Source organism: Vulpes lagopus, chromosome 2, assembly GCF_018345385.1.
Source record: "Vulpes lagopus strain Blue_001 chromosome 2, ASM1834538v1, whole genome shotgun sequence".
Taxonomy (NCBI): Eukaryota; Metazoa; Chordata; class Mammalia; order Carnivora; family Canidae; genus Vulpes; species Vulpes lagopus.
In genome coordinates, this window is record NC_054825.1 from 128,799,770 (window position 1) to 128,827,201 (window position 27,432).

The following is a 27,432-nucleotide window of genomic DNA, read 5'->3' on the forward strand; positions in this document are numbered from 1 at the left end:
GGGTCAGTGTGATCTCAGGGTCCTCAGGATAACAAGAAGAATGGGTGTGTCTGAGGGCAGCAGAGTTCTCAGGCATTGGAGCAGGGAAGCTGGCTGAAAACAGCACATCTAGGTATGGGCTTTCTACTCTGTGTTGCCATAAACCACAAACTGCTGCATGATTGGGCCGCACTCTCCTGGCAGGGCCCAGCAAGAGCAGAAGTGTGGCAAAACCCACCCCCCACCTCCCTGAGGAGGAATAGCATGGGTCCCCAAGTGGCAGAAGTCCATAAAATTTGGAAACTGAAACTCAGTCGAGTGCCTGAGATAAAAATGCTCAGTCATAGGCTGGGTGAACACAGAGTTATGATAGAAACCAGGGAGACAAGAGTGATAGACTACTTCACTGTGAGGACTCACTGAAGAGTGAGCCTCAGACTTTCAGCTCTGGGACTGGAGAGTGGGGAATCGCCATATTCATCAAGCCCATGGGTGCTGAAAGTTTCCAGGGAGAAAAACAACACCACTTAGTGCAACCTAGAGCTGCTTACACTGAGCCTGGCCCCGTGGCAAGAAAGGCACATGTCCACAAGTGCAGGGGCACCTGAGAATCACCCCAATAGGCCCCTCCCCAAGAAGGCCAGCAGAAACAATTAGCTGGCACCAAGTTTACTCATCATAGAGACCTGCAAGGCTTTAGCTCTTCGGGAAAACAGTATATAGCATTTGTGGACTTTTTAAAATTCTTATTTTGTTTTGTTTTTGTTTCCTTTTGGTTTGCTTTATTCTTTTTCTGTTGTTACTGTTGTCTTCTCTCTCTTTCTTCTGTTCTTTACTGGACAAAATGATGAGATGAAGAAATTCACCCCAAAAGAAAGAACAGGAGGTAGTATTCACTGCCAAAAATTTAATCAATATGGATATAAGTAAGATGTCTGAATTAGAATTTAAAAGAATGATTATAAAGTTACTAGCTGAGCTTGGAAAAGCCTAGAAGGCACTAGAGAATCCCTTACTATAGAAATAAATAAAATTTCAGTCAGACTGAAATAAAAAATGCTGTTACTGAAATGCAGTCCCAAATGAAGGCTCTAAAAGTGAGGATAGGGATCCTTGGGTGGCTCAGCAGTTTAGTGCTGCCTTTGGCCCAGGGTGCGATCCTGGGATCCCGGGATCGAGTCCCACGTCGGGCGCCCGGCATGGAGCCTGCTTATCCCTCCTCCTGTGTCTCTGCCTCTTTCTCTCTCTCTGTCTATCATAAATAAATATATCTTTATTTATTTATTTTTTTTTTATTATTATTATTTTTTATTTATTTATGATAGTCACAGAGAGAGAGAGAGAGGCAGAGACACAGGCAGAGGGAGAAGCAGGCTCCATGCACCGGGAGCCTGATGTGGGATTCGATCCCGGGTCTCCAGGATCGCGCCCTGGGCCAAAGGCAGGCGCCAAACCGCTGCGCCACCCAGGGATCCCAATAAATATATCTTTAAAAATAAATAAATAAAAGTGAGGATAAATGAGGAAGAAGAGAAAGTGACACAGAAGATAAAATGATGGATAAAGAAACTGAAAAGAATAGAGAAAGACAACTTCTGGATCACGAAGAGAGACTGAGAGCTCAGCGATTCCATAAAGTGAAGTAATATCTGGATAACAGAGGTTCCAGAAGATAAAGAGAGGGAGGCAGGGGCAGAAGGTTTATTTGAACAAATTATAGATGAGAATTTCCCTAATCTGGGGAAGGAAACAGGCATTCAAGTCCATAAGGCACAGAGAATCCCCCTCAAAATCAATAACAACAGACCAACACCTTGATACATAATTTTGAAGCTTGCAAATTTCAAAGATAAAGAGAAAATCCTGAAAGCAGCTCAGGACATGAGGTCCTTAACCTACAAGGATAGACACATAAGGCTGGCAGCAGACTTGTCTGTCCACAGAGACCTGACAGGCCAGAAAGAACTGGCATGATATATTCAGTGTGCTAAATGGCAAAAGTAGGCAGTTAATAATACTTTATCCAGCAAGGCTGTCATTCAGAATAGAAGGAGAGACATAGAGGGTTTGCAGGATAAACAAAAACTAAAGGAATTTTTGAATACTAAACCAGAATTGCAAGAAATATTAAAGGATATCCCTTTGAGGGAAGAGAGAACACAAAAGTAACAAAGACCAGAAAGGAACAATCTATCAAAATAGTGACATTATAGGTAATACACAACGGAAGTAAATTTATATCCTTCAAAAATTACTCTGAATATAAATGAGCTAAATGCTCCAATCAAAAGACATAGGATATCACAATGGATTTAAAAAACAAAAGAAAACAAAATAAAAACAAGATCCATCAATATGCCATTTACAAGAGACTTATTTTAGGCCCAAAGACACAGATTGAAAGTGAGGGGGGTGGAGAACCATTTGTCATGCCAGTAGACATCAAAAGAAAGCTAGAGTAGCAGTCCTTCTATCAAACTAAGTTTTAAACCAAAGAGTATAATAAAAGATGAAGTAGGACATTTTATCATAATAAAAGGATCTATCCAACAAGAAGAGTAATAATTGTTAATATTTATGCCCCTAACTAGGGAGCAGCCAAACAAACCAGTTAATTAACAAAGTTAAAGGAACTCATTGATAATACTACAGTAATAGTGAGAGACTTTAATACCCCACTCATAGCAATGGACAGATCATCTAGGCAGAAGATCAACAAGGAAACTTTATCCTAAAGCAGCAGAATACAATTCTTCTGGAGTGTGTATGGAACATACTCCAGAATAGATCACATACTGGGTCACAAGTCAGGTCTTAACTGGTACAAAAAGATTGAGATTATACCATGCATATTTTCAGAAACAGCACTTTAGAATTTGAACCCAATCATAAGAAAAATTTTGGAAGGACCACAAATACCTGGAGGTTAAAGAACATCCTACTAAAGAATGAATAGGTCAACCAGGAAATTAAATAAGAATTTAAAAATATACTTCTAAGCAAATGAAAAGGAAAACATGACAGTTCAAAACTTTTGGTATACAGCAAAGACAGTCCTGCAAGGGAGTTTATAGCAATACAGGCCTTTCTCAAGAAATGAGAAGTCTCAAATATACAACCTAAACTTATACCTAAAGGAACTGGAAAAAGAACAGCAGGAGAAGAGAAATAATAAAGACTAGAACAGAAATCAGTGATAGAGAAACCAGAAAAACAGTAGAACAGATTAATGAAACTATGAGCTGGTTCTTTGAAAGAATTAATAAGATGGGTAAACCCCTAGCCAGACTTACCAAAATGAAAAGAGAAAGGACCCCCCAAAAAATCATAAATGAAAGGGGAGATCACAACCAACATTGAAGAAACACAATTATAAGAGAATATTATGAGCAATTATATCCCAATAAATTAGGCAATCTGGAAGAAATGGATGCATTCCTAGAAACATATAAACTACCAAAATCGAAACAGGAAGAAATAGAAAACCTTGAACAGACCTATAACTAGCAAAGAAATTGAATCAGTAATCAAAAACCTCCCAAAAACTAAGAGTCTAGGGCTAGATGGCTTCCCAGGGGAATTCTACCGGCCAATTAAAGAAGAATTAATACCTTTTCTATCGTGGAATAGCTCTAGCTTTTGCTGTTGCTGTTCTTTTAGCAGGAATTTTAATAAGGGTTTTCAATGACTGTGGCTAAAATAGAAGAATTATCAGCAGCCCACAAACCAGACATGATAAACCTACATGATATATGAAGCCTGGGAGGTGACCCTGTCACGTGGACAGCGGTTTTGCCCCCAGTTGCGGGTGGAAAGGATATCAGTGATGCTTTCTTAGTTATCCCAAGAATCTGCACTATCCTATTTGAGATCAAGAAAGGAGTTAGAATTCTACATTTCTCCCAGATGTTAACCCTATCATGGTTTTTAAATCTGTAAATTTGATTTTCCCTGCTGGAAGTATTCTGTACTCTTCTGTTGAATATCTTCCTTCTTTCAGGAAAGTTCATTGTCCTCTAAAATTGATTGCTAATCCAGTTTTGTTTGTATTTCTCTGTTAATGTATTTAATCTTATCAGTGGGTGTGTATTAAGTACCTGTTCAAGTCCCATCTCAGGTATAGCCATATAAACTTCTATAAAATAAACATCTTAAAATTAAAAAAAAATACGGCGGTGGCGATTGAGCTTGCTGCTCTGGGCACAGGTATACCTTTTCTTCTGAAACTGTTTTAGAAAATAAGAAATGGAAGAAAAACTTACAGACTCTATTAGGCTAGCATTCCTTGATCCCAAAACCAAAGACTCCATTAAAAAGGAGGATTACAGACCAATGTCCCTGATGAAATCGAGGTAAGCATTGTCACCAAGAAACTAGGCGATAGGATCCAACAGTATATTCAAAGAATTACCCACCACGACCAAGTGGGATTTATTCCTGGGCTACAAGAGTGGCTGAACATTTGCAAATCAATGTGATATACCACATTAACAAAAAAAAAAAAAAAATGGACAAGAACCATATGATCTCAGTAGATGCAGAAAAAAGCATTTGACAAAATACAGCATCCTTTCTTGATTGACAACTCCGCAGTGTAGGGATATTGGGAACATACCTTAATATCATAAAAATCATATATGAAGAACCCACAGTGAATATCATACTCAACAGGGATAAATGAAGAGCTTTTTCCCTAAGGTCAGGAACATGACAGGGATGTCCACCCTTACCACTGTGTTTCAACATAGTACTGAAAGTCCTAGCTTCAGTAATCACACAGTAAAAAGAAATAAAAGATAGCCAAATTTTGGCAAAGAAGACATAAAACTTTAACTCTTTGCAGACAACATGATACTCTATGTAGAAAATCCAAATGTCTCTGCCCAGAAATTGCTAGAACTGATACCGGAATTCAGCAAAGTCACAGCATATAAAATCAGTGTACATAAGTCATTTGCATTTTTATACACTAATAATGAGATAGAAGAAAGAGAAATCAAGGAACTGGTCCCATTTACAATTGCATTGAAAACTGTAAGATATCTAGGAATAAACCTAACTAAAGAGGTAAAGGATCTGTACTCTTGAAAACTATAGAACACTTATGAAAGAAATTGAGGAAGATGCAAAGACATGGAAAAAACATTCCATGCTCATGGATTGGAAGAACAAATATTGTTAAAATGTCTATGCTACCCAAAGCAATCTACACATTGAGTGCGCTTCCTATCAAAATACCGTGAACATTTTTCACAGAACTGGAACCAACAATTCTAAAATTTGTATGGAACCAGAAAAGACCCCGAGTAGCCAAAGGACTGTTGAAAAGAAAAACAAAGCTGAAGGCACCACAATTCCGGCTGTATTACAGAGCTGTAAAATCAGGGGCACCTGGGTGGCGCAGTGGTTGAGCGTCTGCCTTTGGCTCAGGTTGTGATTCCCAGGGTCTTGGGATTGAGTCCCACATCAGGCTCCCTGAGTGAGCCTGCTTCTCCCTCTGCCTATGTCTCTGCCTCTCTCTCTCTGGCTCTCATGAATAAATAAAGAAATCTTTTAAGAAAAAATGCAGAGCTGTAATCATGAAGATAGTGTATGGTCCGGGCATAAAAACAGACACATAGATCAATGGAACAGAATAGAGAACCCAGAAATGGACCCTCAACTCTGTGGCCAACTAATCTTCCACAAAGCAAAAAAGAATATCCAATGGAAAAAAATCTCTTCAACAAATGGTGTTGAGAAAACTGGACAGCCATATGCAGAAGAATGAAACTGGACCACTTCCTTACACCATATAGAAAAATAAACTCAAAATGGATGAAATACCTAAATGTGAGACCTAGGAGAACACAGGTGGCAACCTCTTTGACCTAGGCCGCAGCAACTTGCTAGACTGTCTCCAAAGGCAGGAGAAACAAAAGCAAAAATGAAGTATTGGGATTTCATGAAGATAAAAAGCTTTTGCACAGCGAAGGAAATAGTGAATGAGACTAAAAGGCAACCTGCGGAATGGGAGAAGATATTTATCAATATTTTATCAGATAAAGGGCTAGTGTCCAAAATTTATAGAGTTACTCAAACTCAACACTGAAAAAACTAAACTCTAGTCAAGAAATGGGCAGAAGACAAGAGCAGACATTTCTCCAAAGAAGACCTACAAATGGCCAACAGACACATGAAAAAATACTCAACATCACTCAGCGTCAGGGGAATACAAATTGAAACCACAGTGAGATACCACGTCACACCAATCAGAATGGCTAAAATGAGCAACTCAGGAAACAACGGATGTTGGTGAGGATTCAGAGAAAGGGGAACCCTTTTGTAAAAATGCAAGCTGGTGCAGCCACTCTGGAAAACAGTGTGGAGGTTCCTCAAGAAGTTAAAAATAGAGTTACCCAATGACCCAGCAATTGCACTACTAGGTATTCATCCAAAGAATACAAACAAAGTGATTGAAAGGGGTACATGCACCCTGTTGTTCATAGCAGCAATGTCCACAATAGTCAAACTATGGAAAGAGCCCAGATTCCATTGGCAGATGAATGGATAAAGAAAAGGTGGTAAATGTATATACAATGGAATATTATTCAGCTATCAAAAAGAATGAAATCTTGTCATTTGCAATGATGTGGATAGAACTAAAGGGTATTATGCTAAGTGAGGTAAGTCAGAGGAACACAAATACCATATGATTTCACTCATGTGTGGGATTTAAGAAACAAAACAGATGAACATAAGGAATAGGAAAGAAAATTAAAATGAGACAAAACATGGAAGAAATCATAAGAGACTTAACTATAGGAAACATACTGAGGGTTGCTGGAGGGGAAGTGGGTGGGCAGATGGGGTAATTGAGTTCTGGGCATTAGCACTTGATACAATGAGCACTGGGTGTTGTATGCAACTGATGAATCACTAAATTCTACCTCTGAAACTAATAATACAGTATATGTTAAATTGAATTTAAATAAAAATTTTTTAAAAAAGAATAAGAGACTACTATGAATAATTATATTGTAACAAATTGGATAACCTAAAAGAAATGGTTAACTTTTTAATAAACATATAACCTACCAAAAGTGAATCATAAATTTAAAAAATCTGAACAGATTTGTAACAGGAAGGAGATTGAATAAGTAATCACAAACTTCCCAACAAAGAAAAGCCCAGGACCAGGTGGTTTCACTAGAATATTCTACCAAATATTTAAAGAATTAACACCAATCCTTATCAAACTCTTTCAAGTAATTGAAGAGGAGGGAACATTTCAAAACTCATTGTATGAGGCTAGCATTACCCTGATACCAAAATCAGATAAAGACACCAGAAAAAAAACTATAGGTTTGCTGAATGATGTGTAAAAATCCCTGTGAGTATAAAAGCAAACCAAAATAAAAAATACATGAAAAAGATCATGCAACATGGCCAAATGGGATTTATTCCCACCATACCAAGATGGTTCAACATCTAAAAACCATTTAGTGTAATACACCATATTAGCCAAATGATGAACAAAACCACATCATGATAATTTCAATTAAAGCAGAAAAAACTATTCAGTACTCTTTCATGATATTATGATTATGTCATAATCAGGTCATGATTATGATTCATGACATTCAACAAAGAATACAAGGAAACTACTTCAACAAAATAAAGACCATGTATGAAAAGCCTGAAGCTATAACATCTTACTCCATGGTAAAGGACAAAATTTTTTTCCTTCTAAAATCAGGAACAAAGCAAGGATACATCTCTTTCACCACTTCTTTTTAAGAAAGTACTGGAAGTACTGGAGCAGTTGGGCAAAACAAAGAAACAAAAGGCATCCAAGTTTTATTTTGTTTTAAGATGTTATTTATTTATTTTATTTAGAGACTGTGTGCATGGGCACAATAGGGGAGGGGCAGAGGGGAAGGGAAAGAGAGTGATACTCTCCAGCAGACTCTGCACTGAGGGCAGAGCCCGATGCTCAGCCCTTGGGATCCCACTACCCCAAGATCATGACTTGAGCAGAAACTAAGAGTAGGACACTTAACTAACAGAGCCATCCAGGTGCCCCAAAACATTAAAAAAACATTATCTTTACAATTTATTTATTTATTTTAGAAAGTGTGCCGGCGGGGAGGGGGGAACAGAGGGAAGAGAGAGACAGAGTCCTAAGCTGACTACGCTGAGCACAGAGCCAGAGGTAAGGCTTGATATCACAGCCCTGATATCAGGAGCTGAGTTGAAATTAATAGTCGAACACTTAACTGGCTGCACCACCGAGGCGCCTCTCACGGCATCCAAAATTTAAGGGACAGTTTACACTGTAAATGACCTGATCTTATATCTAGAAACCCTAAAGACTCCACGGAAAAACTGTTAAAACTACTAACTGAATTCAGTAAAGTTACAGGATGCAAAATCAATACTCAAATATCAATTGTGCTTTTATACACAATGGAGTGCTTTTAGCACTCCAGTAGATATTCTTTAAAGCCCACTTTTAATAGCATCTAAAAGGACAAAATAACTGGGAATAAATGTAAAGAGATGAAAGACTTGTATGCTGCAAACTAGAACATCGCTGAAAAAAATTAAGTATGACACAAATAAATGAGAAGGCATTCTGTGTTGAGGGATTAGAAGACTTACTATTGTTAATATGTCCATATTACCCCAAGCAGTCCATAGATAAGGTGCAGTCCTATTAAAATCCAAATGGCATTTTTCTTTTGTAGAAACAGAAAATAAAAAGCCCTAAAATTCATATAGAATTTTAGAGGACTCCCAAATAGCCAACAATCTTGAAAAGAAATACAAAGGTAGAGGCCTCACACTTCTGGATTTCAAAAACATATCCAAAGCTGTAGTCATTAAGGCACTTTGGTACTGGTGTAAAGCCAGACACATAGACCCATGGAACAGAATAGCAATAGCAAGGAAGTTGCAAAAATGATACCCATAATGTCATAAAACAATACACACATACAAAGTAAAAGCATTAAAACTGGACAGAAAGGACTCATGTCATTAGGAGAGTGCTAACTCCTGAGAAGAAGAAGAGGAAATGGGACAGGAGAAGGGTATTTCAAATATAATTGAAACATTTTTATATCTTTAAAACATCAACTGGAAACATCGGTAAAATATTAGCATAGTAAAATCTTGGCAATGAGTACAGTTGATGTTCTAATAATTTCCTACGTTTTTCTGTACATTGTAATTTTATAATTAAACTTTTCAAAAATTAGCTAATGAAAATACAGTATTAGCTAATAAAATCCTAAAAAGTAAAGCTAATATTCATAATAAAGGAATAATTTCCTGTCTCAGGTTATTATTTCCAAAATAGTAGATATAGTTCATGAAAAAAATCATCTTTAATCAGCCTCAGATTGCTTAATATTTATTCCTCTCTGCTGTTTTTTTCCCCTTTATTTAAATCTTTTTCCATTGTACCCAATATTTGATTTTACTGGTCTTTCAGATTCTTTCTTCAGAATATGTACTTTTCATTTTCTCCCCCTTAGACAGAAAAGGATAGCAGTTTAAAAAGGCATCTAAACTTCATTGACCGTATGCTCTTTGCATCTGATAATATGCAGATATGCTCTTTGCATCTGAGAAATTTCCATTTTTGCCAGACTGGGTCATTTTGTGGGGCAGGTTCATTCCCAAATTTATGATTGTTTCTTCAGTAAGGATGTGTGTTTTTTTTTTTAATTTTTATTTATTTATGATAGTCACACAGAGAGAGAGAGAGAGAGGCAGAGACACAGGCAGAGGGAGAAGCAGGCTCCATGCAGGGAGCCCGACGTGGGACTCGATGCCCGGGTCTCCAGGATCACGCCCTGGGCCAAAGGCAGGCGCCAAACCGCTGCGCCACCCAGGGATCCCCCAGGATGTGTTTTTTTCAAAAACAATATGCACATATTCCTCAATGCAGAGCAAAGTTTACTGAAGAATGTCCATGCTGGCACTCTGGCTGTCAGTAGTAGCAAGGATAAATGGTGATTAACTTGGTTAGTAGTTTAAAAACATTTTTAGTCAAAGCAAATCAGTGATGTAATTAGTAAAATTCTTAATTGAATTTACCAAGAGTATGAAATGCTTGTGCTAGTCGAATGTCCTCTGGACATTGACATGTCTGATACATCCCTAATTTGCTCTGTTGAATAATGTTGACTATGGACTCTTAATGTTTAGAATCAATTTTAGAATTCAACAAATGTCTTGCAGGTATTTTTTTGAATGTGTTGCATTTTTAGAGAAATTTGATCTCTTGAATTAAGTTCATTTACACCTATCAGAAGATTGAATTTAAAAAGCAATTTGATGCTCAGCAGCCTTTTTGAGTCTCTTATTAGCTTTTAAAGTCCTCTTTTAAGAAGGAAAGTTCTTAAATCAGGAAGTTCTGTTCTCCATCCGTAAGAGAACCTGGATCCCTTAAAGCTTATGTGAGACTCAGAACTCCACGTGTACAGTTCTCTAGTGAAATATAAGTCAAAATAAGTGTGTTCTGTGGTCTCAAATAGAAACTGATTTCATGAAATCAGGTAGTAGAATGGCATCATGATAATATTTGTAGGAGCAGCCAAACATGCTAGAGCCAGTATAGTTGTTGCTGTTATAAGTTATAATAATAACTACAGTATGCAGCATCATAATATATAAATTTCCCCTACTATATTTATCTGAAGTTATTTGTACATTTTTAAGGTTTAAAAGTAAAAAAACTTGAATAAGAATTGAGTATAGTGGGGAAACTACTTTCTGGTATACATGAATGTAGATATTCCCATTATTTATGAGACTTAAATTTTATCATTACTTTCCTTCCCTGAGGAAGACTTGAAATATTCAAGCCACCAAGAGCCTCTCAAACGTAAACACCATATAAACAGTGCAATTCTATTTTTCTCTCTCTTTTTTTTTTATAGAGGGCATCTGTACATTTTTTTTTTACTTTTTGCTACTTTTAAATGTTTAAAGTTCATTTCAAAAGACTCAAAAGTCTTGTAGAAAGTGTAGAAATTAATTTCTACATAAAATGTCAGAGGAACAAAAAATAGGAAAATATATTTGGTTTCCTTTTGCATTATTTTTAGAGGCCTTATAAATGGTCTTGTCATAGCATTTAAATACAGTTTCACTTGCCACCAACTAAAATCAACAACTCAGTGACAGAGTGTTTAAATTCTCTTCTGTTCTTAGCTATAAACTGTCTGTATAGAGGGAATGACATTTTGGACTTTGAGAGCATCATCAGTTTATCTTGTAGTTCTATGGTTTGTTGCAGATGATATGGAAGCTTCAGTATAGCCACATGGGAATGATGTTTCCAGCAGTATATGGTTACTGTTGAGCCTTCTGCAGTTCAATTCTTGTGCAAAAATCATTTGGAAGTGCTGCTCTGGCAATCAATCAAGACATAATGCTTAGTGTAATCCAGTTTGGAAAGTGTTGTGTAACTCTGGTTGAAGTTGGATCTCCACACTCTGGCAAGCTTCAGACCAAAAAGGTACTTTGAAGCCCTTCAGAAGATCATCAGTTGACCTTGCCTGCATTTTGGTAGAAATGCCTACCTAAAGAGTTACCTAAATTGATATGAGTCTTTAGAATTTTTCAGGAAAATTCTCTTTTCAGCCTTAATTGGGAGATATACTCTGCAGCCCATAAACTTCAGTGCTTGATAAATGCCCTTGGTGCCAGGGTTGGCTTTTCCACACACCTAATAGCCAGTGATAGTGATAGTCTTTGACTCCTCTCTTTTAAGGTAATAAGAGAATGGTAAGAATTTTAAGATAATGAGAGAAAAGCTTCACTTACAGGTCTTTTAGGGAGGAGGATTGCTGAAGGTAAGATTACCACCTCTCTGCTTCTTTATTTCAGAGTTCTGGATTTATTGTGAGTATACATAACTATTTTTCCATTTCTCAAACATTTGCAGAGCCCTTACTTTATGCCAAATATTCTGCTAGATTCTGTACAAAATATACCAGAAAAAAACATTTAAACACACAATGTTAACAACTCTCCCTTTCTCCTATCCTACCCAGTAAGTTCATAAATTCCAAAAATTTAAGATATTTACAACTCAAGCTAAATATATCTTTTCATTAAACTTAGATGATGGACTTTTAAACACATGAATTATTTTTAGATCTAAAACCACCTTGATGTAGGTTAGAGAAAGGTGGTAGAGCATTGTGGAAGATACTGTTGTTGAAGAGACCTCAGTCATTTTGGAAAGTGGTACAGAACAAGAAGTGAATTTTAGAAAAGGTGATTATTTGAGGAGAAGAGACAAACTGTTCACTCATAAGAAGAAATCATTTTGTAGTTTTGACAAAAATTTATCTCTGAGAATTTAACTGTTCATTATCAAGAAAATAATACAGCTCAATTGAAAATTTATAGGAATTAACTAACAAAAATAAATCTTAAATCAGTTCTACAGGTCTCCTTAAAGTGTTCAGATTATTACTAAACATTGATATTTTATTCTGTGGGCTGCTACTGAAGAAGTAGTATAGAGCAGCATTTCTCAGGCTTCAGTGTGCATAAGGATTATCTCATGCTAAGATTTAATAAGCAAATTTCTTGGCTCTACTCATTCTGGTGATTCTGAGGACCATATTTTTGGAGTAGCTCTGGTGTAGACTACTTTGCCAGATCTTGAAGATTAAAGTGCAAGACCTTGGATGCCTCACTTGGTTAGGCATCTGACTCTTGGTTTCTGCTCAGGTCATGATTTCATGATCTCATGGGTCGCGGGGTCAAGCCCCGCATTATTGGGCTCTACGCTCAGCAGAGAGTCTGCTTGAGGATTCTCTCCCTCTGCTCCTCCCCCCATTCACACTCGTGCTGTCTCTCTCAAATTAAAAAGAAAATCTTAAAAAAAAATGAAGTGCAAGATTATGAAGAATAGTGGCTCTCATAATCTAATCAGGAGAGAATAAGATGAAAATATGGAAGAGACTAAATCAGGTGATGAATGAAGTTCATGCATGGCCTTAGCATTCTCTTTATATTCCAACTCCTAGAAATGATGGGGTAATTTTAACAAGTATATAATACTGTAAAACGAGCATTTGATGACCACAAATTATAGGAAAGGCTTCAAATGGCAGATAGTGAGATATTTTTGAAGGAAAATATCACAGCCCAAAAAGCTTGCAAGAGAGGACTACTGCAAAGGTACAAATAATGTTGGGGTGGAGCAGGAAGGTACCTGGCCACCAACAAGACAGCTTGTTGGACTATTGCAATTCATAGAAGTTGGCTAAGGGCCAGGTCCTCATATATTCCTCCATATCCACTGCCTTCAAACAAGAGACAACAGGGCAGCCCAGGTGGCTCAGCGGTTTAGCGGCGCCTTCAGTCCAGAGCCTGATCCTCGAGACCCGGGATTTCTTCTCCCTCTGCCTGTGTCTCTGCCTGTGTGTGTGTGTGTGTGTGTGTGTGTGTGTGTGTGTGTGTGTGAGATGAATAAATAAATAAAATCTTAAAAAAAAAAAAACAAACAAGAGACAACAGAAATGTCCTGTTTCTTATAGGAAGGAGGGAGGAAGATTTGGAGAAGTAAACACCAAATGGCTATTACGCAGTTCTAGGGGTACTCCAATGCACAGAATGCAATTTATTGGCAACCCCAACCAGCACTGCATCCTGACCTTCCCCACAAGTACCAGAGGAGGCTATAGTAAAAAGCATTCATGGTGAAGCTAGTGGGGAATCCCAAATTCCAGAAAGAGCAAACAAAAATCACAGATATTCATGGAAAACCAACACCATGAGAAAAAATGAACTAAATGCAACAAAGCAGAAGATGCAAATACACTAATTAAATGTGTTATGTAGGACAAGCAAGTGTTTTTGTTTTAAAGGGATAATTAATTGTCCTAAGAATAGCAAGAGAAACCAGGAATAAGTTGGTTATATTTTTTAAAAGGGGACTTAGGGGAAAAAATGAATAAAAGGCTATAGGAGATACAGCTGAATAGCAACTAATGACTTTAAAGATTGAGCCAAATAGTTCTTCCAGGATAAAGTACAAAAGGACAGAGAAGTAGAAAGTAAGAAGGTGGGTTTTTTGGTTTTGGTTTTCCTTTTTAACGCAAGAGATCAGAAGGGGATATTGGGGAAGATGATGAAGTAGGAAAAGCCAGGAAACCACCTTTTTAACCTGGACAAAAATTTTACTGACAGACTATTTGATGTAACTGTTTTGAATTATCGAGTCTGTTTGAAGACTTGCAGCTTTTAGGGGATGGCTTGGCCAGTAAATTTTCAGCTATTACCACATATCAGTAGAGACTACCCATCACTACTCCTTTGGACCATGATGAGCAGCTGCACCTGTGTTCCTAGCCAGGCTTGTAGTAGCAGGGATAGGCAATGCTTGATGAGTGTTCGTCTAGTGTCAAAAGATACACAATTATATGAAGATGGTATTAAAATACTCCTGCCTTTAAAAACTGTATCTGTGTGGGACTAGACTAGGTTGTCTTCATATACTCCAGTCAAAACATAGTGCAACAGATTGAATACAGAAATGTGTACAAGAATCCAGTTATCTTCTTTCAGGTCATATAGTAAGGTTTACAAACATTTAAATGAGTACTACTCACTATTTTTTTGTCCTGTAAAATATAGTTATGCTTACCAAAAAATGTTATTCATGTTAACATCTAATGAATTTACCATTGTTACTTTTAGTGAATTAATAAATACTTTTAGATGTCTTTGCTTTAATTTCAAACATCATAAATAATGATAGCTCCATCCTCATAAACAGAAGCTCTTTAGTATTCTCAGTAATATTTAAACTTTAAACTTTCCTCAACATACTGAGAATCTCCTGATCTCTACAGTTTTGACCCCCTGAAGAAGAAGGGCCCAGGGAGCCCTATCTTGTGATGTATCTTCAATAAAGTATATTGTACCTGGCTCAAAAAATATACATGTATATATAAGCAGACCAGCAATGGTCCCCAGGTATTTAAGGAAATCATATTAAGCATATAACATGACAAAAAATAAAAAGCTATACAAATTTAAAAGATTATTCAGGGGCATCTGGGTAGCTCAATGGTTGAGCATCTGCCTTTGTCTCAGGGCATGCATGATCCCAGGGTCCTGGGATTGAGTCCTACATCAGGCTCCTTGTGGGGAGCCTGCTTCTCCCTCTGCCTGTGTCTCTGCCTCTCTCTGTGTGTCTCTCATGAATAAATAAATCTTTTTTAAAAAAGATTATTCAAAGAAAAGACTATCTCAAATAAATTAATAATAGTGCCTCCATAAAGATGAAAAGTAATATTATATCCATTAAAAAAGAACAGGATGCTATTTAAAAACAAAAAAGAACATCCAGGGTATTCAAGTCCTTATAAATTAATCATGAGAGAGTGGTAATGAAAATCCTAATGAAAGGATTAGGAGGCACCTGGGTGGCTCATTTGGTCTTTAGCTGAGGTCATGATCTCAGGATTCTGGGATGGAGGCCCATGGCAGGCTCTCTCTGCTCAGTGGGGAATCTGCTGCTTCCTCTCACTCTGCCCCCCCCCCACCCCCAACAAGCATATGTGTGTGTGCGCACAGGCACGCACACATTTTCTCTCAATAAGTAAAATCTTAAAAAAAAAAAAAAAAAGATTGGAAGATAAATTTGAACAGTTCTTTCAAAATTTAAAGTAGAAAGACCAAGAGATGAAAGATAAAGACTGAAAAGTGTCCAGGAAGTTCAGTATCCAAAAACATTGGAGTTCTTATAAAGAGAGAATGGATAAAAGAATGGATAGAAAATTATCAAAGAAACAATCCAAGAGAACTTTTCTGATTTAAGCTCCACTGAGTGCCCAGCAGAGTGAATAAAAGTGAATCCATACCAACACCAGTATGAAACTTCAAAGAAGATTTCCAAAAGTCTCCAGGGAGTAAAACCAGCACTTACATAAACGATAAGGATTCATAGTAGCATGGGCCTTCACAAGAACAACACTGGAAGCTAAAAGACTATATAGAACCATACCTTCACAATTTTTTTGGAAAATTACAAAATTTCTATCCTCAGCCAAAGTATCAAGAGTAACATGGGTTTTTTTCTATGAGAGTTAGAAAAAAAATTTATGAGTAAAGATATTTCCAGACATCCTAGATCTCAAATACTTTATCTCTCATTTATCTTTTCCCACAAAAAAGTGAACCAAGAAAGAGAAAGATACGGGGTTCAGGAGAGAAGTAAAGGAAATCCCCAGGACAGAATCCCAAGACGGTAATTGTACAGAGGGAATAAAAAGTGACCTGCCTGGATTGGAACAGGTCAGGGGGTTCTAGGGGAAGCTTCTTTAAGATGATGGAAATGGTAGAATGTCAGATATATTCCAATAAGATTATGCACTTGGGTTGGTGTTTAGGGAAAAGCAAAGTGGTTGTCTTTTAGAGTGCAATTTAATATGCAAATGCTCACACAAAGTCCTGGATAGGCATGTGCAAGGATAACACTGCAGCCATGTTTGTAATGGTAAGAAATTAGAAATAACCTAAATGCCTATAAATACAGATGTTGTTAAATTACAGAACACACTTTTTTTTTTCAGTAATAGGCAGCCAGTAAAAAAAGAGGGACAGCTTTATGTTCTCTGTTGTTCCATTTTTGTTTCAGAAAACACAGGATTCAACTTTGAGATTTATGATTAGTATGGATATAACTAGAAAAAGATATAATAGTCTACATCTCAAGCTTTCATTTTATTGATCTCTAGGTGTTCATTTATTCATTTAACATATATTTCTTGAGCATGTCATATGTGTAAGGAATTGTTTCCATTCCTGGGAATGGAGCAGAGGGCAAAATAGAAAAAAGTACTTATCCTCATAAAGCTGATATCCTAGCAGGAAGAAACAGACAATGAACAATGAACTAATAAATACATTATAGGTCAGGTGATGAATAGTACTCTGAAGAACAGTGAAATAAGGTAAGGTAACAGAGAGATAGGTGGAATGGGAGGGCACTTTCTGTGTTAAGTTCTGCTGTCCAGTAGAGTTTCCTGCAGTTATGGACAAGTTGTGGAAACTTGCAATGTCCAATACTGTAAGCCACTAGCCTCAAAGTACACATTGAGTATTTGTTATGTGGCTGTTGCAACTGATAAATGGAATTTTACATTTTATTTCATTTAAATTAAATTTAAATTGCCAGCATGTGGTTCACTGCTACCATATTGATCAGTGCATTTAAATGGGATGGTCAGGGATGCTGTCACATAAGGCAACATTTGAACTGAGACTTATACAAAATGAAGGAGCTAGCTGTAGTTTCCAGGCAGAATAGAAAACAGGACCTCATCTGGAGTAGTCAGAGGAGGGCTATAAGGCTGAAGCAGGATGAGTAAGGGAAAGAGTAGGAGATGAAGCCAGAGAAATAGAAGGGGCCCCATCATGGAAGTCCACAGTGGCCAGTGTAAGACTTTGCTCGTTCTCTGAAGTTGGAAGCCATTGCAGTTTTGAACAGACAAGTGATCTGAATTTTTAAAGGGTTGCTAGAACTGTTCTGATGATAAAAATTGAGGATGAGGGCAGAAGCAGGGAGAAAGTTACGAGGTTCCTACAGTAACTCAGACCAGAGGCAACAGTGAATTACTGGGTAATGATGGGGGTGTAGAGAAGTCAAGTTGTCAGATGAATTGAGTATTTAGTGCTGAATTAGGTGAGGGGCATGAGAAAGGGGGAATCAAGGATGGCCTTTGAGGGCTTTGGCCTGAGCAAATGAGGTTGGTAACAATGGGGAAAAGAACATTTGGGGAAGGAATTCAAGAGTTCTGTTTTGGGCATGGTAAATTGGAGGTGCCTGTAAATAGTTATGCCAAAGTCCTGACAATAAGTGATGTTAAAATGGGAATTTCAACAAAAGGATTTCTTCCTGAAAAGTTGAGCAAGAGAAAGGTTCATAGATGGTGTTAGCCCTCTTTGTACGACAAAGCAAGTAACTTGTCATCAGTCTTCAGCATGAAGATTTTGTCTTTAATTACATGTGGCTCTAAGATTTGAATAATTATTTATTTCATAGAATGGTTCCTGAAAAAATAAGGTTCCTGTCACGAATTTGTATACCACTTGTAACTCTGCCAGATATTGAACCACTGGTAGAAGCTCTGCTCACCTACCATGGACATGAAACACAGGAAGTGCTCTGGCCTGAGTTCTTTGATGCTGTGAATGAGGCCTTTCTGCTGTAAGTGATGTCCATTTACTCTCATCCAGCTTTGTTTTTCTTTTTCTTAGAATACTTCAGTATATTGGAAATGCAGTTATCAAACCTTTGGTCTCAGCACTGCTTTATGTTCTTAAAGATTATTGAGGATTCCAGTGAGCTTTTTTTTTTTTTAATGTGAGTTGTATTTATCAATATTTTTCCATGTTTGAAATTAAAACAAGTTTTAAAAATATTTATTACTTCATTTTAAAATAACAAACTGATAACATGTTCACACAAGTAGCACATTTTTATGAAAGTGATCTTTTCCAAGAAGAAAATTGTTTAACAAGAGTGACATTGTTTTAAATTTTTGAACATCTTTTTATTGTCTGACATAAGTTGGCTGGGTTCTCATAATGTGTCTCTGTGTTCAGTCTGGTGCGATGTGTTGTTTTGTTTGAAGTATATGAAGAAAATTCAGCCTCACACAGATAGACAGTTGGAAAAGACAAGAATATTGCAGTAGCCAAGATTTTGTAGCCAATGATAAGTTAGAGTTTTTAGGTAAAAATTTGAATCTTGGAAAATTTGTTCCTGCCAATGTGAGCTTGACAGCTTCCCAGTATCTAAAGACATTTCTGATAAGATTGGTGTCATGTTTTCCTTGAGGTACAAGGGTCATTTCACTAATCTTTGAGAAAGTATGTGCCAAATACTCGATTCTGAATAATCACTGTTTGCCATTGTTTGAAAGAAATCTCCATGACAAAAAGGTGGCTACTTGATCTTGGAGCTCATACAGTTGCAAGTGCTTTTCCTCCAGACAACCATCCTGATTTGTTATGCAGCAGAAGTGCATTTTGCATGCTTTCCTTTTCACCTCACAGAATAGTTTTTTTTATAAAAAGTATTCTCAAGTATAAAATTTAGTAAAATTAATATTTTATGTGTTTCCTCAAACACATTTTTGTGGAAAACTGCCAGTGTTATTACTGTCCATAGTGCTTAAGAATACAGTGACTACTTTCTCTGTTTGACTCATGCTGGGTACAGTAGTTTTACTTGCTAGTGCTTTTGTAGTATGAGTGCAAATGTCAACACAATTGGTCTAGGAAAAAACATGAGATTTGAAGTAGTTATTCAACACTTTAACTACTTCCCTACCATATGCATGTACTGCCCAGTTCACTTAAGGGAAGCCACATCTAGAAGTTCAGTTTTAAGGCAGAAGTATAATTCTCTTGATGAAATATTAACTTATTACATCTGTGTTTGAACTATTAAATTCTTTTTGTTTAGACTCTGAATGATCTCAAGTTGATACCACAGTTAGCTAGCACTCTAATAGTATTTGAAAGCATTCTATTGAATAAGGCATAATAAAGTAAGTTAGTAACATGTATGAAAGCAAGGGAAAATTAGCTTTCTTCATATTTGCTTTCATTTACATTTTAGCCCAGTTTCTTTGGAGTAGATGTCTCATGGTCGTGAGTCAGGGAAATATCTGGTGTATTGGTTTCATCTTTTCCCAATGGAATAGCTATAGATGAGAAAGCAAATCTTTTAATTGTCCTTCATAAATCAATGATCCATTCTTAAATGTAAGAAAATATATTATAAATGAATTTATTTTTGAATAAAAAATCAATTATAATAATTTAAAAATATGTTATATGTTATATGCAAAAATATGTTATATTTGCTTATTTTTGAAGTATATTTAAATATACTTATACTGAAAATTCAGATAAAATTTAGACTTTTCAAAAAATGTTTAAACATTGCAAAATTAGACAACCAAGTGTACTTCTTATGTTTCATGTAGACACAAGAGGAAATATTTATTTATTTACATATTTACTTACTTACATTTCCCTCCCCCACTTTATTGACATACAACTGAGATATTACATTGTATGAGTTTGGGGGATCCCTGGGTGGCTCAGTGGTTTAGGGCCTGACTTCGGCCTAGGGCGTGATCCTGGAGTCCCAGGATCGAGTCCTGCATCAGGCTCCCTACATGGAGCCTGCTTCTCCCTCTGCCTGTGTCTCTGCTTCTCTCTCTCTCTGTCTCTCATGAATAAATATATAAAAATCTTTTAAAAAATTGTATGAGTTTAAGATGTACAAGTTAATTTGTACTTTTTATATTGCAAAATCATTACCACCAAAGCTTAGCTAACACTGTCATCATGTCACATAATCACCATTTCCTTTTAAATGTGGTAAGAACATTTAAGATCTACTCTTAGCATCTTTCAAATATATACTGTATCAGTTAAAATCACCCTGCTGTACATTAGATCTCCAGAATGTATTCATCTTAAAATTAAAAGTTTGTACTCCAGACTTTGACCAGCATCTCCCCATTTCACCACAACCTAGTTCCTGGTAACCATCTTTCTAGTCTCTGTTTCTGTGAGTTCAGCTCTTTTTGGATTCTACATAAAGTGATATCATACAGTATTTGGGTTTCTCTCTCTGACTTATTTCACTTAACATAATGCCCTTAGGTCCATCCATGTCACAAACTGCAGGATTTCATTCTTCCTCATGGCTGAATAATATTCCACTGTATAAATATAGCACATCTTCTTTATCCATTCATTTACTGGTACACTTAGATTATTTCCATTTCTTGACTGTTGTGAATGATGCAGTGCACATAGGGGTAGAGACATCCTTTTGACATCCTGTTTTCATTTCTTTTGGTTATATACCCAGAAATGGGATTGCTGGATCATAGGATAGTTTTAATGTTCCATGTGACTCCACAAATATACATTCCCACTAACAGTGCACAAGGATTCCCTCTGCTCCACATCATCACAAACACTTGCTATTTGTTGTCTTTCTGATTCTAGTCATTTGGACAGGTGTAAGGTGATAACTCACTGTGGTTCTGATTTGCCTTTCCCTGATGATTAGTGATGTTGAGGATCTTTTCACTTGTCTGTGGCCATCTGTCTTTTTTGGAAAAATGTCCATTCAGGTTCTCTGCCCATTTTTTAATTGGACTATATGTGGGGTTTTTGTGTGTATGTGTATTAAGTTGTAAAAGTTCTTATATATTTCAGATGTTAGCCCCTTATTAGATGGATCATTTGCAAATATGTTTTCCCATTCAGCAGGTTGTATTTTCATTTTGCTATACAGAAGCCTTTTATTTTTGTATAGTCCCAATAGCTTATTTTTGCTTTTATTTCTCTTGGAGACATATCCATAAAAATGTGGCTAAGGCTGATGTCCAAGAGATTACTGAGTATGCTTTTTTTTTTAATAGGTTTTGTGGTTTTAGGTCTCAGATCTTTAATCCACTTTGAGTTTATTGTTGTGCATGGTATAAGAAGGTGGTCCAGTTTAATTCTTCATACAACAGTCCAGTTTTCTCAGCACCATTTGTGGAAGAGACTGTCCTTTACTTATTGTATACTCTTTTTTTTTTTTTTAAGATTTTATTTGTGTATTCATGAGACACACAGAGAGAGAGGCAGAGACACAGGCAGAGGGAGAAGCAGGCTCCATGCAGGGAGCCTGATGTGGGACTCCATCCTGGTTCTCCAGGATCAGGCCCTGGGCTGAAGGCAGAGTTAAACCGCTGAGCCATCCAGGGTGCCCTACTTATTGTATATTCTTGTCTCCTTTGTCAGATTAGTTGACCATATAAGTAAGCATGGGTTTACGTCTGGGCTCTCTATTCTGTTGCATTGATCTATGTGTCTGTTTTTGTGCTAGTACTATAGTGTTTTGATCACTCTATAGTATATAGTATATCTTGAAATCTGAGATTGTTAAAAAAAAAAATCTGAGATGGTGATATCTCTAGCTTTGTTGTTCTTTCTCATAATTGGTTTGGCTATTCAGGGTCTTTTGTGTTTCCATACAAATTTTAGTATTATTTTTCTAGTTCTTTCCTAGGTTCAGTTATTGAAGAGACTGTCCTCTCCCCATTTTATATTTTCGGCTCCTTTGTCATAAAATGACTATATATACATAGCTTTATTTGGGGGCTGTCTGTTCTATTACATTGATCTGTATGACTGTTTTTATGCTAATACTATACTGTTTTAATTACTATAGCTTTGTAAAACAATTTGAAATCAGGGAGCATGATAACTCCAGGTTTGTTCTTTCTCAAGGTGACTTTAGCTCTTTGCGGACTTTTGTGGTTCCATATAAATTTTAGAATTGTTGGTCCATTTCTGTGAAAACTGTCATTGGAATTTTGAGAACAATTGTATTGAATTTGTAGATTGCTTTTGTTATATTGACATTTTAACTATTTTTTTAAGATTTTATTTATTTATTCACAAGAGAGGCAGAGACACAGGCAGAGGGAGAAGCAGGCTCCCTATGGGAAGCCTGATGCAGGACTTGATCCCAGGACCCCGGGATCATGGCCTGAGCCAAAGGCAGATGCTCAACCACTGAGCCACCCAGGTGTCCCAACAATATTAATTCTTGTTGGGTTTTTGTAGGTATTTTTTTATCAATTGGAGAAAATTTTCCTCCATTCTAATTTGCTGAGTTTTTGTACTGAATTGGTTTGGATTTTATCAAATACATTTTCTGCATCTATTGATATGATCACATGACTTCTATTTTAGCCTGTTGATGTGGCTGATTATATTAACATTTTCAGAAGTTAAACCAGCTATGTATACCTGTGACAAATTCTGCTTGGTCATGATGTATAATTCTTTTTATACACCATTGGATTCAATTTGCTAATATTTAGTTGAAGATTTTTACTTCCATGCTAATCAGAGATACTGGTCACTAAGGGGTTTTCTTTGGGGGGGGGGGTTGTTTTGTTTTGTTTGTCTCTAACTTTCCCTATAATGTCATTTGTCTGCTTTGGGTAGTAGTGTATTTCTGGCCTCAGAAAATGAATAAGGAAGTATTTCCTCTGTTGTTCTCCTCTGAAAGAGATTGGAGAGAATTGGTATAATTTCTCCCTTGAATGTTTAGTAGAATTCCAGCAGGACTTGATGCTTTCTTTTTTGAAAGGTTATTAATGTTCATTTAATTTCTTTATTAGGTATATATCTACTCAGTCTGTTTCTTATGTGTGTTCTATTAGAATGTATCTTTCAAGGAAGTACTCCATTTCATTTAGGTTATCAAGTTTATTGGCATGGAGTTGTTCATAGAGTTCCTTTCTTAGCCTCTAAATGCCCATAGGATCTGTAGTGATATCTACTCTTTCATTTCTGACATTAGTAATTTCTGTTCTCTCTTTTCATGTTAACCTGGATAGAGACTTTTTTTTTGAATTCAGGATAACAATTTATTTTTTGTATATTTTTTATTGGAGTTCGATTTGCCAACATACAGTATAACACCCAATGCTCATCCCATTAAGTGACCCCCCTCAGTGCCCATCACCCAGTCACCCCATCCCCCCACCCACCTCTCCTTCCACTACCCCTTGTTTGTTTCCCAGTGTTCAGAGTTGCTCATGTTCTATCACCCCCTCTGAATTTTCCTACTCGTTTTCTCTCCCTTTCCCCTATAATCCCTTGCACTATTTTTTTTTAAAGATTTTATTTATTTATTCATGAGAGACACACACACAGAGAGAGGCAGAGACACAGGCAGAGGGAGAAGCAGGCTCCATGCAGGGAGCCCAACGTGGGACTTTATCCCGGGTCTCCAGGATCACGCCCTGGGCTGAAGGCGGCGCTAAACTGCTGAGCCACCCGGGCTGCCCTCATTGTGGCTTTGATTTGTATTTCCCTGATGGCAAGTGATGCAGAGCATTTTCTCATGTGCTTGTTGGCCATGTGTAGGTCTTTTTTGGTGAAATTCCTGTTCATGTCTTTTGACCATTTTCATGATTGCATTGTTTGTTTCTTTGCTGTTGAGTTTAATAAATAGATCTTGGATACTAGATACTAGTATCTTTATCTGATACTTGCCCTTGGATACTAGCCCTTTATCTGATATGTCATTTGCAAATATCTTCTCCCATTCTGTAAGTTGTCTTTTAGTTTTGTTGACTGTTTCTTTTGCTGTGCAGAAGCTTTTTATCTTGATGAAGTCCCAATAGTTCATTTTTGCTTTTGTTTCCCTTGCCTTTATAGGTTGCTGTGGCCAAGTTCAAAAAGGGTGTTGCCTGTGTTCTCCTCTAGGATTTTGATGGATTCTTATCTCACATTTAGATCTTTCATCCATTTTGAGTTTATCTCTGTGTATGGTGTAAGAGAATGGTCTAGTTTCATTCTTCTGCATGTGGATGTCCAATTTTCCCAGCATCATTTATTGAAGAGACTGTCCTTTTTCCAGTGGATAGTCTTCCCTGCCTTGTCAAATATTAGTTGACCATAGAGTTGAGGGTCCACTTCTGGATTCTCTATTCTGTTCCATTGATCTATGTGTCTGTTTTTGTGCCAGTACCACATTCACTGTCCTGATGATCACAGCTTTGTAGTACAACTTGAAATCTGGCATTGTGATGCCCCTGGCTTAGGTTTTGTTTTTCAACATTCCCTGGCTGTTTGGGGTCCTTTCTGATTCCACACAAATCTTAAGATGATTTGTTCCAACTCTTTGAAGAAAGTCCATGGTATTTTGATAGGGATTGCATTAAACGTGTAAATTGCCCTGGGTAGCATTGACATTTTCATAATATTAATTCTTCCAATCCATGAGTATGGAATATGTGTCTTCCTCAATTTCTTTCAGAAGTGTTCTGTAGTTTTTAGGGTATAAATCCTTTACCTCTTTGGTTAGGTTTATTCCTAGGTATCTTATGCTTTTAGGTGCAATTGTAAATGGATTGACTCCTTAATTTCTCTTTTTTCAGTTTCATTGTTAGTGTATAGAAATGCCACTGATTTCTGGGCATTGATTTTGTATCCTGCCACACTGCCGAATTGCTGTATGAGTTCTAGTAATCTTGGGGTGGAGTCTTTTGGGTTTTCAATGTACAGTATCATGTCATATGCAAAGAGGGAGACTTTGACTTCTTCTTTGCCAATTTGAATGCTTTTTATTTCTTTTTGTTGTCTTATTGCTGAGGCTAGGGCTTCTAGTACTATGTTGAATAGCAGTGGTGAGAGTGGACATCCCTGTCATGTTCCTGATCTTAGGGGAAAGGCTCCCAGTGTTTCTCCATTGAGAATGATATTTGCTGTGGGCTTTTCATAGATGGCTTTTTTTTTTTTTTATTTTATTTACGATAGTCACACAGAGAGAGAGAGAGAGAGGCAGAGACACAGGCAGAGGGAGAAGCAGGCTCCATGCACCGGGAGCCCAACGTGGGATTCGATCCCGGGTCTCCAGGATCGTGCCCTGGGCCAAAGGCAGGCGCTAAACCGCTGCGCCACCCAGGGATCCCTCATAGATGGCTTTTTAAGACAGTGAGGAACAGTAGAATTCCCTAAACTCTAAAGAGTTTTAATCAGGAATGGATGCTGTATTTTGTCATATGCTTTCTCTCCATCTGTTGAGAGGATCATGTAGTTCTTGTTTTTTTTCTTGTTGATGTGATCTATCATGTTGATTGTTTTACAAGTGTTGAACCAACCTTGCATCCTGGGGATAAATCCCACTTGTTCGTGGTGAATAGTCTTCTTACTGTACTGTTGGATCCTATTGTCTAGTATCTTGTTGAGATTTTTTGCATCTATGTTCATCAGGGATATTTGTCTATAATTCTCCTTTTTGATGGGGTCTTGTCTGGTTTTGGAATTAAAGTGATGCTGGAAGTATTATAAAACGAGTTTGGAAGTATTCTGTTCCTTTGTATCCTTTGGAACAGCTTTAGTAGAATAGGTATTGTTTCTTCCTTAAATGTTTGATAGAATTTCCATGGGAAGCCATCTGGCCCTGGACTTTTATGTCTTGGGAGGTTTTTGATGGCTCCTTCAATTTCCTTGCTGGCTATTGGCCTGTTCACGTTTTCTATTTCTTCCTGTTCCAGTTTTGGTCATTTGTGGTTTTCCAGAAATGCATCCATTTCCTCTAGATTGCCTAATTTATTGGCGTATAGCTGCTCATTATACATTTTTTTCATAATACGTTTTTAAAATCGTTTGTATTTCCTTAGTATTGGTTGTGATCTCTCCTGTTTCATTCATGATTTTATTAATTTGAGTCTTTTTTATTTTTAATAAGGCTGGCTAATGGTTTATCTATCTTACTAATTCTTTCAAAGAACTAACTCCTGGTTTTGTTGATCTGTTCTACAGTTCTTCTGGTCTCTATTTCTTTGAGTTCTGCTCAAATCTTTATTATCTCTCTTCTTCTGCTTGGTGTAGGTTTTATTTGCTCTTCTTTCACCACGTCCTTTAGGTGCGAGGTTAGCTTGTGTATTTGAGTTTTTTTCCAATTTTTTGAGAGAGGCTTGTATTGCGATATATTTCCCTCTTAGGACTGCTTTTGCTGCCCAAAGATTTTGAATTGTTGTGTCTTCATTTTCATTAGTTTCCATGAATCTTTTTAATTCTTCTCTAATTTCCTGGTTGACCTATTCATCTTTTAGTAGGATGCTCTTTGACATCCACATAATTGAGTTTCTTCCAAATTTCTTGTGATTGAGTTCTCGTTTCAAAGCATTGTGGTCTGGAAATATGCAGGGGGTAATCCCAATCTTTTGGTATCGGTTGAGACCTGATTTGTGACCCAGTATGTGGTCTATTCTGGAGAAAGTTCCATGTGCACTTGAGAAGAATGTGTATTCAATTCCATTTGGATGGAAAGTTCTGTATATATCTATGAAATTTATCTAGTGCAGTGTATCATTTAAAGCCCTTGTTTCTTTGGTGATGTGCCTAGATATCTGTCATTTGCAGAAAGTGTCATGTTGAAGTCTCTTACTATTAGTGTATTATTATCTAAGTATGTCTTTACTTTGGTTATTGATTGACTTGGTAGCTCCCACATTAGGGGCATAAATATTCATATTTATGCGAATATTGTTGGATATTGTTGGATAGACCCTTTAAGTATGATTTAGTGTCCCTCTTCATCTCTTACTACAGTCTTTGGGATAAACTTTAATTTATCTGATATGAGGATTGCTACCCAAGCTTCCTTTTGAGGACCATTTGAATGGTAAATTGTTCTTCACCCCTTTCATTTTCAGGCTGGAGGTGTCCTTGGGTCTAAGATGAGTCTCTTATAGACAGCAAATAGATGGGTCTTGCTTTTTTATCCAGTCTGAAACCTGTGTCTTTTGATGGGATCATTTAGCCCATTCACGTTCAGAGTAACTATTGAAAGATGTGAATTTAGTGTCATCATAATATCTATTC

The 27,432-nt window shown here is 37.0% G+C and overlaps 1 protein-coding gene across 6 annotated transcripts in view; it reads left to right on the top strand.

The window, feature by feature from the left end:
* FANCC (FA complementation group C) overlaps nt 1–27,432 on the top strand; it is a 272,119-nt gene that overhangs the window by 183,934 nt on the left and 60,753 nt on the right. For 5 of the 6 annotated variants that reach the window (XM_041735278.1, XM_041735303.1, XM_041735299.1 and 2 more), the window contains exon 7: nt 18,044–18,208. The exons of the other annotated variant lie outside the window; for it this stretch is intronic. In XM_041735278.1, coding sequence (XP_041591212.1) covers nt 18,044–18,208 — 165 coding nt within the window. The remainder of the gene's footprint in view (nt 1–18,043; nt 18,209–27,432) is intronic. 6 annotated transcript variants of the gene reach the window in all.